Raw genomic sequence first — 16,904 nt, 5'->3', positions numbered from 1 at the left:
ATAATAATCGTTGCATGGGCTCGGAATAAGTATTTTGATGCTGCTAAAAGAAGTTTTTGGCCAAAGGAGATTCATCTGAAACCAAAGAGTGAAGTTTATTGGGAACGAATGGAGACCGATCAGCGAAACTTTCACTTCTTAGCTGAGTGACATTTTAAAATTGAAAAAGAGGACATGGGGTGAAAAGAGAGAGCTGGACTGGAGGACAGAAACCATTTTGCTATGGATGAGTTGAAAGCTATTGGTGTTACAGGGAGCGATTAGAGAGTTTTTAAAACAGTGTTCCTTTTAGAAGGACAATCTAACCTGATTTTAAATGGAAAATATTCTTTGTTACTTCTTTCCTTTTAAGCTTTTCCAAAGAGAGACAAAAAGGTCGTTAAAATGTAAAAGTTGAATGCATCAGTTGTGTAATTAACGATCAGTTCTTTGGCACTAGGAATGGACTTGGAAGTTCCTCATAAATTTTTCGCTAAGTTAATTACTACTTTAGTCTAAATTATTTCTTAATTACTTTTTAAAAAGGATACATCAAATTTAGTAATACATTTGTCATGTCTGTAATTACTCTAGGTACGCTGCAGAATGATATGCATATAATGATAGTCCTAATCTGTATCCACACATTATACAAAGCTTTGAGCAGCAAATGCTTTACCGCTGGGAAAGGAGTTTTGTTCGGCTGAGAGAAATACTCTGCTTTAACACACCAAAACCTTCCAATCTGGAGTCTGGATGGAGTTTGGAGAGAGGCTCTTCTAAGGTCTAGTAATGGAGGAATGACAAAATGAAGTTGAACGAAAGCTGAAAATGGTGTTTTCTTTCTCTAGGGATCTTTCCAATAACAAGATCGGTGGTTTAGATGTTCAGATATTTGAAAGCCTGACTTCTCTGGAAACACTGTAAGTACATGCTGTGCCCTTCCAGTCCTCCAGCTCACCGTGCTCGTTTGAGCTGGTACCTAGGATGCATGCTTGTGTTTCACAAGTTAGCCTTGTTCTTGCTTGACCTCATCTGTCGAGCCCTAGATAGATTTGTCCGTGGACTCCTTCCTCGAGGCGTTTAGCTGTACAGTCCAGAGAATGACTGATTCCCTCATTGGCATTCAGAGAATCGGGCAGGATTTGACCTGCTGTACTGCTAGATGGAGAGGAGATCAAGGCAAGAGAATGAGATTTGTCGCAAGATGTGTGTTAGTACGTGGAAAATGATGATAAAGCTGATAAACGATGATAAATCTCACTCATCTTCTGAGGGAATTGGGTACTGAGTCTGAGGGTGCTTTGAGGAGCCCGGCACTAGTCGGGGAAGGGCCCGATGTCCCATCGCTCCCCACGCCCTGCGCTGTCCAAAAACTGCCCAGACTCTGTGTGGGCCAGGAGAAGAGGAGAGCTTTGACCATTAGCAAACTCACTGGTTCAGCTGCTGATCAAATGCGTTTGCACTGTTACTTGCTAATGGTTCATAGAGAAGATTAACTGTTTTTAAAGAAAAATTGGACTGTCAGATCAAAAAAGGCAGCAATAGAGCCAGCACCAAAACGTTCCAGCTGAGTAGCTGGCAGCTTGGACAGGCTGCCATCTTTACACCTCAAAATCTCCTAAAAGGAGAAGGGCTTATGGAAGGACTTGGAGCATGGGGACTGGACTTGAACACAGAAGCAGGCTGCCCAGAGAGGTTGTAGAATCTCCATCCTTGGAGATGCTCAAAAGCAGTCTGGACATGGTTGTGGCAGCCCACTGTAGGTGACCCTGCTTGAGCATGGGGGTTGGACCAGATGACTTCCAGAGGTCCCTTCCAACGTCAACCATGTGCCTGACTGGACATTTTGCTATCATATGCATGTGGCTGTTGAGACTCAAGGTGCTCAGAGGGTAACGAGTACCCAAGCAGAGCTTGGGACAGAGGTTGATCCTGTGTGTTGGCCAGGAAGTTGTTACCAGCATGATGAACTTGCCTTTTCATTTTCCCTCTTTTACAGAGATATAAGCCACAACAAGATTTCTACATTAGAAGATGGAATATTTGATAATTTATTTAATTTAAGTGAAATGTAAGTTCATCTTCTTTGTTTCCCAGTTCTCTATTTAGACCTTTCCTTGAAACAGCTCTTCCCTTCCCAGTGGGGTGGGATGCCGTGCTGTCTTGGGGAGATCTGGGGCATGTACCCAACCAAGCAGCTGCCTTTTGGACTCTCTCCAGTTTCTTCCTCAAGCTGTGTCCTGCTCCTGGGTCCTGTTGGTGCCCTTCAAGTGTAACCTCTTCCCAGACTTTGCTTCTGTCTCCTGGATACCTCCAGCCTCTGTCACTGCCTTCCTGGCTTCCCTGCTTCTCTCCCACACCAGCTCTGCTGAGGTTCTTGTCTCTGGCCGTGCTCCGGCTCGCACTTGCTGTTCCTCTTTGTATGGTCACACCTTGGGACTGGGGGATCGGGTGAAAAGGGCACTGACCTGCAACACGGGAGACCCTGACTGGGGTGTCTGAGTCACTTGAAGACACTTGAAGATGTTCTCCCTGAGTGATTCAAGTTCTTAGGCTTATAGTGGTTTTTAATTGAAGTAATTAAAATCTGTGCTGTTATGTGAAGGGTGGCGAGGGGAATGCCACACATTTCCAGGAGAGATACATGAAGTGACAGCGCAGAATGGCCATTCTGTGTCTGAATGAGCCAAAGGATTAACCCTGTGCAATTGCTCTTGGCAAGCAAGAAGAAAGCTAAGCCACACATTCCCCCCTGAAGACAGGACACAAAGGGCATTTTCAGCTCTGCGTTTTTGCTTACAAGTGGCACTGAAAAGACACAAAGGACCCGGGCTAGGTCCAAGTGAGTCTGTCCCTGCTAAGGCTGGCCGGCAAAGTGGTGCTTTCGGTATAAAAATCCTGGGTTCAGCCCCTGCGGCAGCCCAGCCCAGCTGGCGTCAGCTAAACAAACAGCTTTCCATCTCTGTCCTGTTCGCAGCTGAATGCCAAAGGCTGTAATTTGGATCAAGCTTAGCTGCAATTAAAGTTTCCATCTTTTCATTAAACTGCCACATGGAAAGATTATCATTGACTTTGCATTTCTTTTTTGACAGATCAATTTTATTCTCTTAGCTATTTTTTAATGGAGCTGTAAATAGTCTCCCTTAGCTGGAGAGGCTGCCATTACATCCAATGGCTGTTAGATGGCAGACTATTTTAAATATAAGATTGTGTCTGTAATTTGCTTCTAATTGCAACAATTATTTGTAGAATGAAAAAAGTACTTGGACTACTTGCCTAATTCTAGCCTCTAGAAAAATCATGTTAATTATTGCTTGATTCCCTATTCATTAACTCGCCTTGCAGTTCTTTCTGAAGCATTTCGGCAGAGTGGCACAGATGGGAGCAGTGAGGGATCTGCACGCTGCTGTAATTAACACTTAGCACATGTCAAGTTAATGCCTAACTTTTGTCTGATCTCCCTGTTACAGAAACTTAAGTTGGAATCCATTTGTTTGTGACTGCAAACTTTCCTGGTTGCCCCTTTGGGTGGAAGACAGAAAAGTGAAAGTTATTCAGGCGTCGGATACGAGATGCGCCCGCCCTCCTGAGGTGGCAAACCTTTCCCTCTTCAGTGTCTTGTTCCTCAATGCTACTTGTGGTAAGGAAACACTGTGGGCTGTGGTGGGGGAGGCGACTAAACCAGTGGAAATGATGGGCCCAAGGGGAGCTGGGGATCACATCCAGACCTCTTGAGACCTCAAGTCACCAGTCCTAATCTAATTAAGCAAATAATGGTAGCATATGACTATACCCTGCTGCCTTAAGGCTGGAGTCAGTCACACCAGGGCTGAGATCAGCAAACTCATTGCAGACCAAGCTTCAAGCAGCCGTCAGATGGCACTAGCTCCATGACCTCCAGCCTTAGACTTCCATTCTCTCAAGGTTTTAACAGTCTGACTTTAAGCAGTGAAATCTCTTGGAGTTGATGGGACCTGAGGACGTGCTAAGTTGAATCTTTGCAGGTGACAGGGCTCCAGGGAACGTTGAATGAGCACTGCCCTGATCTACAGCCCATCGCCTGCTCTGGGTGCATTTTTCTGGCTGCCTTGGCTAGCAGAAACATGGGGCGGTGTTTACTTGGAGGGTGGGGGGGAGCCCTAAGAAAACTGATCCCCTTGGATGCTCAGCTGTCTCTAAGTAAGAGAGAGGGAGGGAGGCAGGCGGCAGGCATCTCCCTTAATGCCTGACGGGAGGATGAAGTGGTGAGGGCTGGGGGACCAGAGCTGGTGGGAGCCAGCTGAGCCGCCTGATGAAGTGCAGTGCTCCCCCAGGGCCAAAACACGGGTGGTGGTTGCTCCGCTTTCCCCAGCCAAGTTGCCCCAGCCTTGCAGCACCCCAGTAGTGCACCGTTTGCCTGGTGCTGGAATTATCAGGGGGAATAACACCGGCACTGTTAGTCCCCTTGATAATTAGTTGTTCCCCTCTTGAACTACTTTAAGTTAATGTGGAAACAATAACGTGAGGCTGTCTTCTGGGTAATTCAGTGTAATGGGAGTAGGCTGGGGACAGCCTGCCAGCCACTGACCGGCAGGGAACGAAGAAGTATGACCAGGCTGGTGTTAAAAAGCAAAGTAGTTCCCATGCCGTGGTCTTCCTCACGGGGCTTTTGTTAAGAAAAGTGGCTCAGCGTTTGCGGGAGGGCCGTGGAGAAAGCCAGAGATTTGGATGGATTTGATATGGGAAGATCACGCAAGGCCGGAGCTTTTGAGATGTTTGGGGGGAGATGTTGTAGCAACCAGCAGAAACAGAGGAGCAAACGTGGCTCGGTTGCGTGGGCAGAGTTGGAGAGGAGGCCAGGCAGTCCCAGCTGGGCTGCGGCTGTGCACGCGGCAGAGGCCCTGCCTGTGTGTTTGTGGCAGAGAAACGTCCCACCCCTTGCAAGCCGGTGAGGGGGAAGTAAACTCAAGGGAGTGAGCTGTTGCTCTGAGAATGGGGCTCTTGTGGCTGCCATCATTCTACGTGTCCATGCACGTGTGTGTTTGTGCTCCCTGTAGCCAGGCGTGTGTTGTTTCTGTGCATCCTTGCCATCAATGCATACATGTGCATCCTTCCACACCCCTCGGGTGCAGTCTGGCACTGCCTTCTTTTCTAGCACCAGGTTTTGCGTGCAAGTAGGTGGGAAGGTCTTGGCTCTCCCCAAGGAGGAAGGTGGCCACCTCCAACGTGGGCCATAAATCTGTGCAACTGGCTTCTTATTTCTGTCATCATTAGAGTTAGGAAATCATTGCTGAGGGGTTAAAGACTTCCCAGGCAAATCTCAAAAAGGAAATGCTTGGAGTGGAGCTGCCCAGGAGAATTCCGTTCCCAGGGGTGTGGGGTGCTGTCTCTTGGAGGGTTTCACCAAGCCACGGCTTCACAGTGTCAGTTTGCAAGAGGATCTTCTGTTCTTTCCCCAGGAGCTCAACACATAACGTGTCTGACAAGCAACCACACAGAAGGGGCTGAACTTGTCATCCTCTTCACGTCTGTTCACCCCGGGAACCTCACCGAGGAGACCTGCAGTGCCCTCTGTTATGCCGAAGACCAGGAATATGGAGGTTTCAGCAGCCAGGGGCAGTGTTTGTGTGGTACTGCCCACGAAACAAACTCTTCCTCCGGTTGTTTGCCGTTTTGCACTGAGCATTGGTCCGGGCAGGCCTGTGGTGGCCCATCACTCGTCCCCTCTCCCTTCCAGGCACAGCTGCCTGTGTCTTTCACAGGACTCCAGGCCCGGCACAGCCTGCACCAGGCCGTGCTCTTCAACGTCAGTATTCCCATTGCTGCCAGCACTTTACTGTGGGAATTTGGGGACCAGACGGAGGTTCTCAACACCACTGGAAATGCAGCTGTCCACACGTATGCCTTACCTGGGCAGTACAACGTCACTGCCACCATCTTCGTGGGCACCAAGGTCTTACACGTGCAGGCAGAAATTGAGGTGGTGGCTTCACCCCAGCAGTTAGAGCTGCAGTGTCCTTCCTTGGTCAAGACGAATGAGAGTCTGGACATACGGATCCGCAACAGAGGTGGCACTGGCCTCGCGGTGTTGTACGGTATCACCGCAGAGGCTGGAGAGCTGGGCAGAGGTAAGCAGGGTTGGCTGGGTGGGTGCTGGGCACGGGAGGGGTGGCACTGGGTCCTGGGCCTTCCCTTTCCGTTCCTTCTCAGTGGGGAGTGAGGGATGACTCCTTTGGGCACTCCTTGCTCCCCTGACTGACCAGGCAGTGTTTTGCACCGTCCTGGGCCAAGAAGGTGATTGCGCAGAGTGGGGTTCAACGGCGAAGGGGGTTTATGGGCTTCAAGAAGGACGGGACATTCCTGTAGCCTCGCTCCCCAGATTGGATTGGGGTGTGTGGGCCCCTAGAAAGGCCACCATGCTTGTGTTCTTCTACCTCGTGCAGCAGTTCACCCCATGTGTCCCCCTGATGGTTTGGTTTTCCCGGGCAATAACCACTGCTATCAGCTGGTGGTGGAGAAGGCGGAGTGGCTGGAGGCCCAGCAGCACTGCCAGGAGCATGGCAACGGAGAGCTGGCTTTTGTGAGCAGCCCCGAGATCCAGAGCTTCTTGGTCGCTCATGTCATCAGGTAAGCGAGGAGGGTAGGGTTAACATTTCCTAGGGATGGGTCTTGTGTTCCGGGGGTCACGTCTGCAGAGGGGTCTGGAGGGAGGGTCCTGCCGAGCCCGGCAGCAGGCAGCCCTCTGCAGCCAGTCAGGCTGGAGAGACACGGGCCCAGGCTGAGTATGGGGAGACGGTAGGGGTGAGGCTGCTGAACAAAGAAGGAGAAATAAGCAGAGCTTGCGCCCTTGCTGAACTTGGCTTCTTGGCTTAAAGGCTGTGGAGGGAAGAAGAGGAATGGGGCAGAAAGGCTGGAAGTCAGAACTGGGAATTGTGGGATCGCTGCTGGTGGGCGTCTTGTACTCTACGTTTGTGCCTGTGGGTGCATCTGAAATGGTGCGGAGAGGTGCAGGGTCAGGAGCAAACGGGGCTGGGCTCAGCAGACCTTCCACCCGGGCGTTCAGCAAAATCTGCAGCCTCGGGTTGGACGGAGGAGCGGGTCAGGTGCTCGTGTCCAGAGGCTGTTTGGCTGCCAGGCAGGGCCTGAGGGTGACCTGGCAACCAGGTCCCTCCATCAGCAGAGTTACAGCTGGATTGTCCCATGCATGACACCGTGACATCCAGCCGCTGCTCTAGCAAAGCCCAAGCCAGTGCTGCAATCCTGCCTCCCAGCTGGGGTCCCGCATCCTCCCAGACATGGCTGCAGCCTGAAGCCCAGACTTCTCCCCCTCTTCTTTCGCCTCCTGAGAAGCAGCAGCTCTCCTCTGCGAGTGTCAGGCTCCAGCAGCATCTGTTCCACCTCAGGACTTGGGCTTTATAAACAGAGAGCACTGAAAGTGTCAGCCTTTGATTAAATCCGCCCCTCTAAGCGCCCTTTCTGCAACCAGCCGTCCTGGGGGGAGGACGACCAGGAGAGCTTTCAGGGGCCTGACAGCTCTTGTCAGCGCTCCCAGATGCAGATGTTGGAGACGGCCTCTTAATAAACACGGCCCAGAAAGCACATGCGAAGGGAGCAGCTGCTGGTGACGTAGCCTTTGAACGGTCCTGCTGAAGGTCTGACAGCCCCTTCTCCCCAAACTTGTATCCTTGCCCTGTTCCCTTCACACTGGGATTTATCCTGAGATTGCAAACATGTGGTCCGTGCTCTGGGGAAGAGGAGTCTGTCCCTTCCCGCGGGTTAGGGACGGGTCGCTTGGTGCTCTGAGTTATCAGGCATTGCGTGCAGGGCTTTTGATGGACTGCAGCGCAAGGAAATCGTGAGACCTCGGAAGGGAATGAGCCATCCAAGCTGTTTCCCAGCTGCTGCCCCACGTTGCTCTTCTCCCCGGCCCCCTTTATTTCATGTATTTATTTTATTAATCCATTCAGATAAACATGAATGAGGCGGTTCCAGGATGCGATTTCCCTGGCGATAAAAGACAAATCAGCCAAGCTGCAGGTTTTTGGAACATGCAGCCTCCATAGTTTCTTGTGGGAAAATGACAGAAGCAGAAATCTGGTTCCCATTAGAGCATGCAGCAGCGAGGACCGCTCTCTCCTCTCCTGCACTCCTGTCGTTTGATGGCCTCCCCAGGAGCAGCATGCACTGAGCTGGTCCCCTCCCCGCCGGAGCAGCGTGCTCCAGCCCACACCCCTTCCAGGGGACCCCGCTTTCCCCTCAGAGGCAGTGCTGGGAGCCCCTCTCCCCTTCCAAGCCTCCTCAGGCTTCATTCTGCTCCTGCTGCCCCGAGCAAGGCAGCTTGTTCCTTCCTCAGAGGCAGAGGGACGCTCACATTTGCTTCAGAAGAGGGTGGCGAGAGCCCTCTTGTTCCTCTCTGCAAGGTAATGGGCCAAGCAGTGGGGCAGGGGTGGGAAGCAAGCCAGCCAGCCTATTTCTTCTTCTTTTTTTTTTTTTTTGATGACTTGCAGTTAGATCATAGCTGGAATTAAAAAAGGAAAATCTCCATCGAGTTTTACTGATGGCAGCAAACAGGCGGTTTCTTAGCCTGTTCTCCCTAATTCCCTGCCAGTGGTTCGGGAGCAGAGCACAGCGGTTATTTATTTTTTAATCTTGTTTGCAATGAAAACTACTGATTCACGGAACAGTTATTTTTGTCGTCGTTTTTCAGCATGACCTCATTAATCATTTCATCTGGCTGAGCCTAGTGGTGGAGAGACACCAATTATCTCCCTGGCCTGCTTTTTGCAGACAGTTGTACCACCCTGGGAGCACACTGGAGCGGAGGGGCAAGGCCGTAGCAGAATTGATTGCAACCTGCAGGAGGAAGCGTGGAGAAGCAGCTGGGGGCTTTGAAGGGTGCATGATGAGGCTGTTCTCCCCCCACCCCCGCCGAAGTTAATATGGAACAAATGCCTCACTCTCTGCTCGGTGCAATTAGAAACAGTTGTCCAGGCTGTTTGTGGCTATGAAAGACCGCTCAGCACTTTCCACTAGAATCTCTGCTGGGATTCAGCCAGTTTCCAAATGTGGAAGGGACATTTCGTCTTCCTAAAATGATCCTGGAAGTTTCTTGTCTGGGGGGGTTTCATCTGCCTGCAGTGCTTTGGCCTCTGCTGCTGGTGTCTTGTCCCCCCGCGGCTGCTGCCCTTCAGTGGTGGCTGAGGAGCTGATGATCTCCCAGCAGCTGCATCAAAGATCCCCTGATTTGACCAGGAGCTCCCGTAACTGGCACCGTCCGAGGTTTAATCCTGCACTGCTGCCAGTTCCACTTGCAGTGGAGAATTGGCTAGTGGCAAATTCCACAGGTCTGCAGAAATAAAGCAAAAGTTTTCTAAAAGATGCAGCTTTTTCAGACAGTTTTGTATGACCATACCATTCCTCCTAAGTCATGACTCAATACGGGCTTCAGAGTGTCTGTGAGGGTCATTCAAAGCGCAGTGCAGGCCGGCCGTTTTAACAGACTGCTCTCCTAAGAGGGCTCTGAGGTCCAAGTCAACCGGCTGATACGTCTTAGTTTGCAGATAGTCCCACTTCCCAAACTGTCCAGGGCTTACGCCGCCCTCCCAGGCACCCGCTGGGAGGGGAGGCCAGGCTGCATGGAGGTGTTAATAAGCAACTCCAACTTGGGGAAGCAGGAGATGTGCAATTGGAGGGAGTGCAGGGAATTCCTGAAAGCAATAAAACCTCGTGGTTCTCCTCTCCAGCCAGTGTCATCTCATTACCCTCTCTGATATCTTTGTGCTGTACCAGTTGCGGCTGGTATGAATCAGTGCCTACCAGTATGTCACGAGCTCTGTGGTGCAGACGGAGCCTTGAACTGGGTCCTTTTGTAACTTGAGCGAGAAAGACTGGCGTTCTGAGAGTGGGGTGACTCAAGTTGTGGGGCAGCGATCATCAAGGGTCTGACTCAGCTGCAGACAGCAACCCACTGAGCTCCTTCTCCCTCCCAGCTCCGCTGCACTGTAGTGTTGGTGTTGATTGCTCTGTCTGGATCCTTTTGGCTCGGCTGTCCCCTCGGTATATCAGAGGGCAGGGGGCTTTCTGTAGCCCTTACGGCAGAGGTTTGAAGGGCTGGTAGATAGCAGGATGGTGTGCCGTGAAGGAGCTGTTACTGAAGAGCCAGGTTCTGGTGGTAGAATGGATATTGAAATCCTTTAATAACTAAAAGGCTCCGTTAAATGCAGCCTGTGACACCCGGATGAAGCTGCTGTTGTTAAGATTATTATTTTCATAGAGAACCATAGATGGCATCTGTCCCAGATCTTTCTAATACTCATGATTTCCTGAAATCCCCCCCCTCTTCTTTTCTTTTTGAAGGAGCCTCGATGTCTGGATTGGATTCAATGATTTTGCAAGCACTGGAGCGCAGCAAAGAGGCGAAGGATTTAATCTGGAGAGCTGTCAGAACTGGCTGCCAGGAGAGCCCCATCCGTCAAACGCTGACCACTGTGTCCGGATGGGCCCCACAGGACAGTGTAACACGGACCTGTGCATGGCCAAGCACAGCTACGTCTGCGAGTACAAGCCAAAAGGTGGGCTCTGCTTCTCTCCTGCTGCCCGCTGGCATCGTGGGCAGGCGGGTATCCTGCTCACTGGCATGTGCCGAGGAAAAATAGGGCTGCGTGGAGAGGGTCATCTGGAGCATCACCCTACATCAAGTGGGACTGGCAACAACCACAATATTCCCAACAGAGGCTTGGCTGATAAACTTTCAGAAACCTGCCCTCAGGCCAAAGGGAAGAATGTGGCCCACTCCAATCTCTGCCATCAATAGAAGTAGAGAGAGGAGCGAAGCTCTGAGGCAGAGCTTTGGAAATAGCTTTTCTCTCTTATTTGAGCAGTCTCTGCTGCTGCCAGGATCTGAGGCCATGGTGCTCCCTTGGTGACTCTTGCTGTCCTTCTGTGGCATCTTGTTTGTGAGATGTTGGGATCTTGTGACTTAAAAGAGTATAGGGCGTTGGAGATCATTGGGTGAGCTTTTATATGGTGTGTGCTGTGCAGGTTTGTGTTTATGCAGCCTCCCAAATCTCCCAAAGTGGTGTAGAGAGTAAGAAAGAGAAGCAGAAAGGACATGAAGTATGGGAGAAGATCTAGGTAAGAAGGAAAAACCACTGGCCCTGGTAGGAGAAACAGCATCAGCTGGTTGTGCTCAGTCCCCAGAGCCTGGCCTGGCTGTGAATGAGCCAGAGATGTTTGCCGCTGGTGGAAACCCGCTGGTCCAGGACGCATTTCCCATGAAGTCCAGGGGGATAGGGAGGATGGGGAGTTCACTTTGTGCTCAAAAATTCAAAGCAAATCATGGGGTGTTAGAAGGGAGAAGTATTTGCAGAGTTCCTAGAAGTCAAAATTGCTGAGAATTGCAAATGCAAACATTACTTGTGCAGGATGAGAAAGAAATCAAAATACCAGAAGAAGAAGAAGGAAACTACAGGATTACAGCAGCTGCTTCTCCAGTAAAGCTGGAGTTACGGATTGCTGAGTGGTCCAAGCCGTGCTACAGCTCTGCTGCATGGTGTGAGCCAGCATGAGCAGGGTGGGGGAATAGCTTTAGGTCTTGCTGAGTCTCATGGGCTTTTTAAAAATATTTCCTTTGTAAACAGGAGTTCTCTTAAATGCCGAAAACTTCTTTGTGGGAGACCCTATGTTTGACACACATGAGACTGTGAAAAATGTGACAGAAGATGTGCTGTCAGCTCCATGGCAAGCTGCGGAGGTAAGAAGGGTTTGCTCATCCTGCTGCTGCAGAGGGAGCCCAGGGAGACGCAGGCAGGTGAGAGCCTCCTTTGTTTTGCAGGTGATGGTGTTCCATGAGCTGGCATTCAGGCACGAGGGATATTTGACTGCCCTGGAGTTTGTGACACAGGAACTGCATCAGCCTGTTCAAGTGAGGTTCCAGGTGCATAGACCGATAGATGGAGAAGGTAAGGCACCTCCTCTCAATACTTGTGGTATTGCTAGAGCTGATGCCATCAGGGCCATGTCAAACTGAGTGTGTGTGGCCTTCTTGTGGCCCCTCTGTCTTAAAGCAGAAGCTGTGAAGCCTTAAAGGCTCAGAGATTTGGTTCTATTTTTTGAGGAGAGTCAAGTGCAAAATCTGCAGGCGTGGTTGGACAGCCTGAGGTTGCCTTGGAGAAGTGGTTGTCCTGGAAAAATTAATACAGGAAGAAACCTGTCTCAATGCGTGAAGAAAATGTGAGTGTAAGGAACATGTGTAGAAGTGAATTAATCTTCTGGGTTATGCTTTTATACTTTGGGAAGACATGACATGTTAAATGGGAATGTCTTCTGGTCCATCTGGCCCCACAGGTTAACAAGGAAGAACATTTTCCTGAGCCCATCTCTTCCTGATGGATGAGATAATCTAATAAGCCTTTTATTCCTTGTACAACAGCTCAATAGTCACAGTTTTGGCAACAATTAATTTTGCAGCAGAATGTTTGCTATAGCCATAGGCTTGGCTGGTTACAAAAGGATATTTTTTGACACTGAAAAGCTGATACTTTGACATGGAAACATTAACTTAAGAAGAGTTGCTTAATGTGTTTTCAGTGTCAAAGCCAGCTCTGCTTTTACTTGGACTCACTTTCGCTTGAACATAGATCTCTTTTAGATTGCAAATTGGTGCATTCTCACTGGAAAAGAGACTAACTTTGTTTTTAACAATCTTTGCGCCTTTGTGAAATTTTTCTGTAAAACAGGACACTTGTCTTATGTAGTACCAAGATGCATTGCAGTTGCAGCTTTTACTGAGTGGAGAAAAACGGTGAATTTGGAGCGAAGAAGTACTCTAGAAGTGTTACTTGTCAGAATGGTGATCTTTGCTTTCCCTTTCACTTCTTCCAGACTGCCAGGAGGGAAAAAATGCTACAGAACCATTCCACACTGCTCAGGATGATGGGAACTGGACTCTACTGGAATGTCCCTCTGGTTTCCAGTGGTGTCATTTGACTAATTTGTGCTCGTCGCTAAACAACTGCTGCAACGCGACCGAGTGTGCCAACAGTTCTCTTGCCAGCAGCCCTACCCCCGTTTCCCTTCAGCACAATGAAAGCCAGCTCAGCTATGAACTCATCAAGGAGTTTCTCTTTACAATACCAGCTGGCCCTTCTTCCCAGTATCTGGTCAGTGTTTATTAGCTGCTGTAACCAGTGAGTAGGTGGGGCAGTTTTCTCTTGAGTGCTTTGGGTAAATAAAGAATTGTTCCCAGTTTGCAGATGGAGATACTGAAGTCCATTGTAATGACTTGCCCAGTGTCACACATGCCACCACTTTCTATCTTCCCCGCTCCCAGCCGTGGACTCCCTGCAGTAACCTGTTGCAATAGCACAGTTGGTCAAAAGGCTGTGCGGATTTCCTGGGCTATTCCCATTGCACTTACGAAGTGGAGATAGAGCTTAAAGCTGACTTCCATGGTAGCCCATTTGATTCAGAGTGACCAAGGGGAGCAGAGTGGTGAAATGTCTCCCCATGCTGTGCTTGGATCTGTGGCTTTTCTGTTGGTTTCCGCTTGGCAGTAAATCCAGCTGTCTTGCCCAGGCAAGAGTTGGGTGCTGAGTGCTCTTAATTTGAGGCATTAATCCAAAAATATCTCCTCTCTCTGCAGGTCACATTCAGAAAAGAAAGTATTTTTGTCAGGGCCAAGGACATCTTCAGTATCCAGCACAATGCAGGCTTGGGCTTACTCCTCCAGTGCCAGCCAAGTACCACGTCCCCTTACAGAACCAACGTCTTAAGCACGAACTCTTCAGAGTGGGCGCTTGGCCTGTCCGACAGCTCCGTCGGTGCCACCTGGATAAACAACACTGTTTGCTCTCTCCGAGTTCGCTACGCCGAGGAACAGCTGGTCCCGGTGATCAGCCCCCACAACGCGGGGCTGGAGCATCCAGGTCGCTACACGGTCAGAGCCGGCGTGGACAACGGGCCCTTCAGCGCCAATCTGTCTTGCAGTTTCTGGGTGGCTTCCTGGGTGTCAGGCCTGCGTGTCATCCACCCCGCTCCTCAAGGCAGCAGGGTCTACCTGCCATCCAACCACACTACCCTGGTCATCAAACTCTCCTCAGGGGTGAACGCAACAGCTAGCTGGCTGGGAGACAACCACACTTTCCCCTTCGAGGGGTCCTGCCCTGCGGCTGTTGCACCGCTGACAGCAGACTGTGCCAGGGAGACCAACGACACCTGGTTTGCTGTGGTCAGCCTGAGCAGCCTCAGGGAGGGGGTGAGCACCCACGTGCTTGTTGCGGAGAACGCCGTGAGCTCCCAGAACATCACTGTCACAGTGAAAGTGGAGGAGCCCATCCGTGGGCTGCGGGCCACCCCTGACCCTGAGAGCAGAGTCCTGCTAAATACACGAGTGGTGAGTGATTACTGCTGCTTTTGATTTGTCGGTAGCATTTTTAGTCTTCACTGCTAACAGTGCGTGTTTGGCTCACGAGGAGGGCTGGGGCTCGGCTCCACACTGGTCAGGTGTAGCACTGCTTGCTGCTAAGCGCTGGCTCCCCGGCCGTGCGGACAGCGCTGCTGCAGACGCAGGCATGTGGCAGAAAGCACTGGTGCTCTCCAGCAGGAAGGCAGCTCAGCTGTACGTTCACTGTAATTCCCTCAGAGGTAAGGCAGCACCTCCTGCTAGGGCAATACTGGCTTTCCAGTTCTACAGAAAACCAGAGGCATTATGAAAGGCTAGTATTTACCTTCTTCTGATGTGTCAAGGTAGTTATTCCTTTAGGTGTGTAGATTTGCTCTACTAAATCCTTACATCACCTGGCTGAAGCTATAAAAATGTTTCATCCATCCATCAAAGTCTTGGAGTTAGTCTGGTGTTTGCAGTCTTTTTTTTCTCAGATCCCCTGTCCCCAGAGCTACGGCCGAGCCCTAGGAACCTGTTCAGTAATTGCCCATCGGTATCTGTGAAATGCTCTGCTCAACCTCTGGCTGCTTGTGGCAGAACCCTGCGCCTGCAATGCCTGTTGGCCTCACCCTTCCTGGCTGCCACGGTCTGCTCAGGAGGCACTGTAGGAGTGAGGAGGGACCTACCCCGTCCAGTGCAAGTCAACCATTTTAGCCTTTGGGTTGGGTACCATCGATGGACGAGGGTCAGAGACTCAGCTTGCAGGTGAAGATAAAGCTGAGTTGTTTCCGCAAAGATATCGGAAAGTTTTTTAGCTAGCAAGAGAGAGACCTGATCTCAAGAGCAGAGCTCTAGGGTGTGGGAGCAGGCAGTATGGGTTCTGCTCCCAGCTCTGCTGTTGATTTATGGTGTCAGGATCTGCATTTCTCTATCAGCAACAAAGCCACAGATGATCTTGCACCTCTGTGTCATGCTCTGAGAGCGCTGGCTCTGCTCCTTCTCCAGTTCAGCTGGAGAACTCCTGGGAAGTGCTGTGCATGCTTTTCTCTTGCACTAGTATAAAATGTCCTCATGCCTTTCAGAGCTACGTCCCTGTGATGGAAGCTGGGTCAGATGTGACTTTCCGATGGACAGTAGATGATAAGCCATCTTTCACTTTTTACAATGTTGTCTTCAACGTTATCTACCAAAGCCCAGCTGTGTACAAGCTTTCGGTAAGCCAAGGCCTTTCCCATGATACCATTTCAATCCTGAGTTTCCATCTCATCCCACAAATGAAGCAGGAAAAGCAGCAGGCAGAGAAGGCAGAGTTGAGTTGAGGAGGTTTTCGCTGTGCTCCTAACGAGCTCGTCTGCTATTTCTCACTGAGCTGCTCTTGCAAATGCAAATAGTAAGTTTCTTCCTATTCTTCCATTACAGCTGACTTCGCTGTCTTCCTCGTCTTTGCTTTCTCCTCTTTTCTCCATGTCCTCCTTTCTGTTCATGGAGCGTCTGTCCTTACTCCTCCCCAACAGGAATGAGGCAGGGAGCCCCACTGCAGGGTGCTGGCCACTGCTTTGGCAGGCAGGAGATGTGGGTGCAGACCCAGGCAGAGGCAGGAGGCAAACGTGAGACACTCATAGCCAGAACAGAGCTTCTGCCACAAGCTCTTCTGGTCTCTGTCCTGTTCTCTTTCTACTGGTGCAGATGGAACACTGGGTTTTGTCATGACCCCAGAAGGATAGAGCGGAGAGTCTGGGCAGAGGGAGGTATCTGTTGTGGAACAGGAGTTTGTCTCTGGCCAGAACATCTTTCTCTATCATGGCCTGTACTGCCATGCAGAGTCCTGGTCTGGCTCCAAGCTGCTTGATCCATTTGCAGGGTAACTGCTGGCTTCCTGAAGAGACATCAGCCCTAGCTCCAAGGGCATGCTAGCACTAATTTGCTTGGTGCAGCACTATGCTGAGTAGCACTAATTTGCTGGGTGAAGCACTGTGCTGACAAGCCTGGATTGCTTTTACTTACAGAGTTGACAAGGTGGCATTAGTCTGGGGTCGACTGCATTCAGCGTAACAGATTCACAGAAGCCTAGACACAAACTTCTATCTGTTGGGGTGGGAGGTCTCTTTTCAAGGGTTTGAAGGATCCCTTCTGTCAGCAGCTCAGCTCTCCTGCAGGTGAGGAGGTGGCAAGATGCTTCGTCATGAGGTGCCATGTCAGTGTTACCTGCCTAGATAATCCTGAGGATCCTGCTCTACTTCTGTCATGTCTCTTCAGTCTCTTGCCCGTCCATTCTCCCCTTCCCTCCTCTGCCCAACTTTGCTCTCCCTCTCTGTGCCCACTACACCCAGGATGCTGGAGCTGCACTTGGCGTGCTTGGTGTTATGAGTCTCTTCCATCCCCACTCTCTGTGCTTGGAGCCACGCACCTGCCACTGTCCTAAGGGAGCTGGGTGGCTGTGGCCCCCTTGGTGGCAGCAAGTGCCTGGGCTCGTCAGCTGGACACAGCATGTGGGGCACATCAGAGCAGGCAAAAGGGTAATGGGCAAGTTCAGAGCCAGAGGAGTCTCAGGATGAGAAGC

General features: G+C 50.6%; 1 protein-coding gene across 1 annotated transcript in view; it reads left to right on the top strand.

The window, feature by feature from the left end:
* The first annotated feature begins 1,809 nt into the window (after positions 1-1,809).
* PKD1 (polycystin 1, transient receptor potential channel interacting) overlaps positions 1,810-16,904 on the top strand; it is a 56,111-nt gene continuing 41,016 nt past the window's right edge. The window contains exons 1-11 of the mRNA XM_075166057.1: positions 1,810-1,874; positions 1,982-2,053; positions 3,453-3,622; positions 5,421-6,089; positions 6,405-6,588; positions 10,318-10,532; positions 11,601-11,713; positions 11,795-11,921; positions 12,844-13,121; positions 13,604-14,353; positions 15,427-15,558. Coding sequence (XP_075022158.1) covers positions 1,810-1,874; positions 1,982-2,053; positions 3,453-3,622; positions 5,421-6,089; positions 6,405-6,588; positions 10,318-10,532; positions 11,601-11,713; positions 11,795-11,921; positions 12,844-13,121; positions 13,604-14,353; positions 15,427-15,558 — 2,775 coding nt within the window. The remainder of the gene's footprint in view (positions 1,875-1,981; positions 2,054-3,452; positions 3,623-5,420; positions 6,090-6,404; positions 6,589-10,317; positions 10,533-11,600; positions 11,714-11,794; positions 11,922-12,843; positions 13,122-13,603; positions 14,354-15,426; positions 15,559-16,904) is intronic.

The sequence above is a fragment of the Calonectris borealis genome, chromosome 16 (genome assembly GCF_964195595.1).
Source record: "Calonectris borealis chromosome 16, bCalBor7.hap1.2, whole genome shotgun sequence".
NCBI classification, from domain to species: domain Eukaryota; kingdom Metazoa; phylum Chordata; class Aves; order Procellariiformes; family Procellariidae; genus Calonectris; species Calonectris borealis.
Note: the sequence above shows the minus strand (reverse complement) of the source record. Positions and strands in the feature narration are given on the sequence as shown.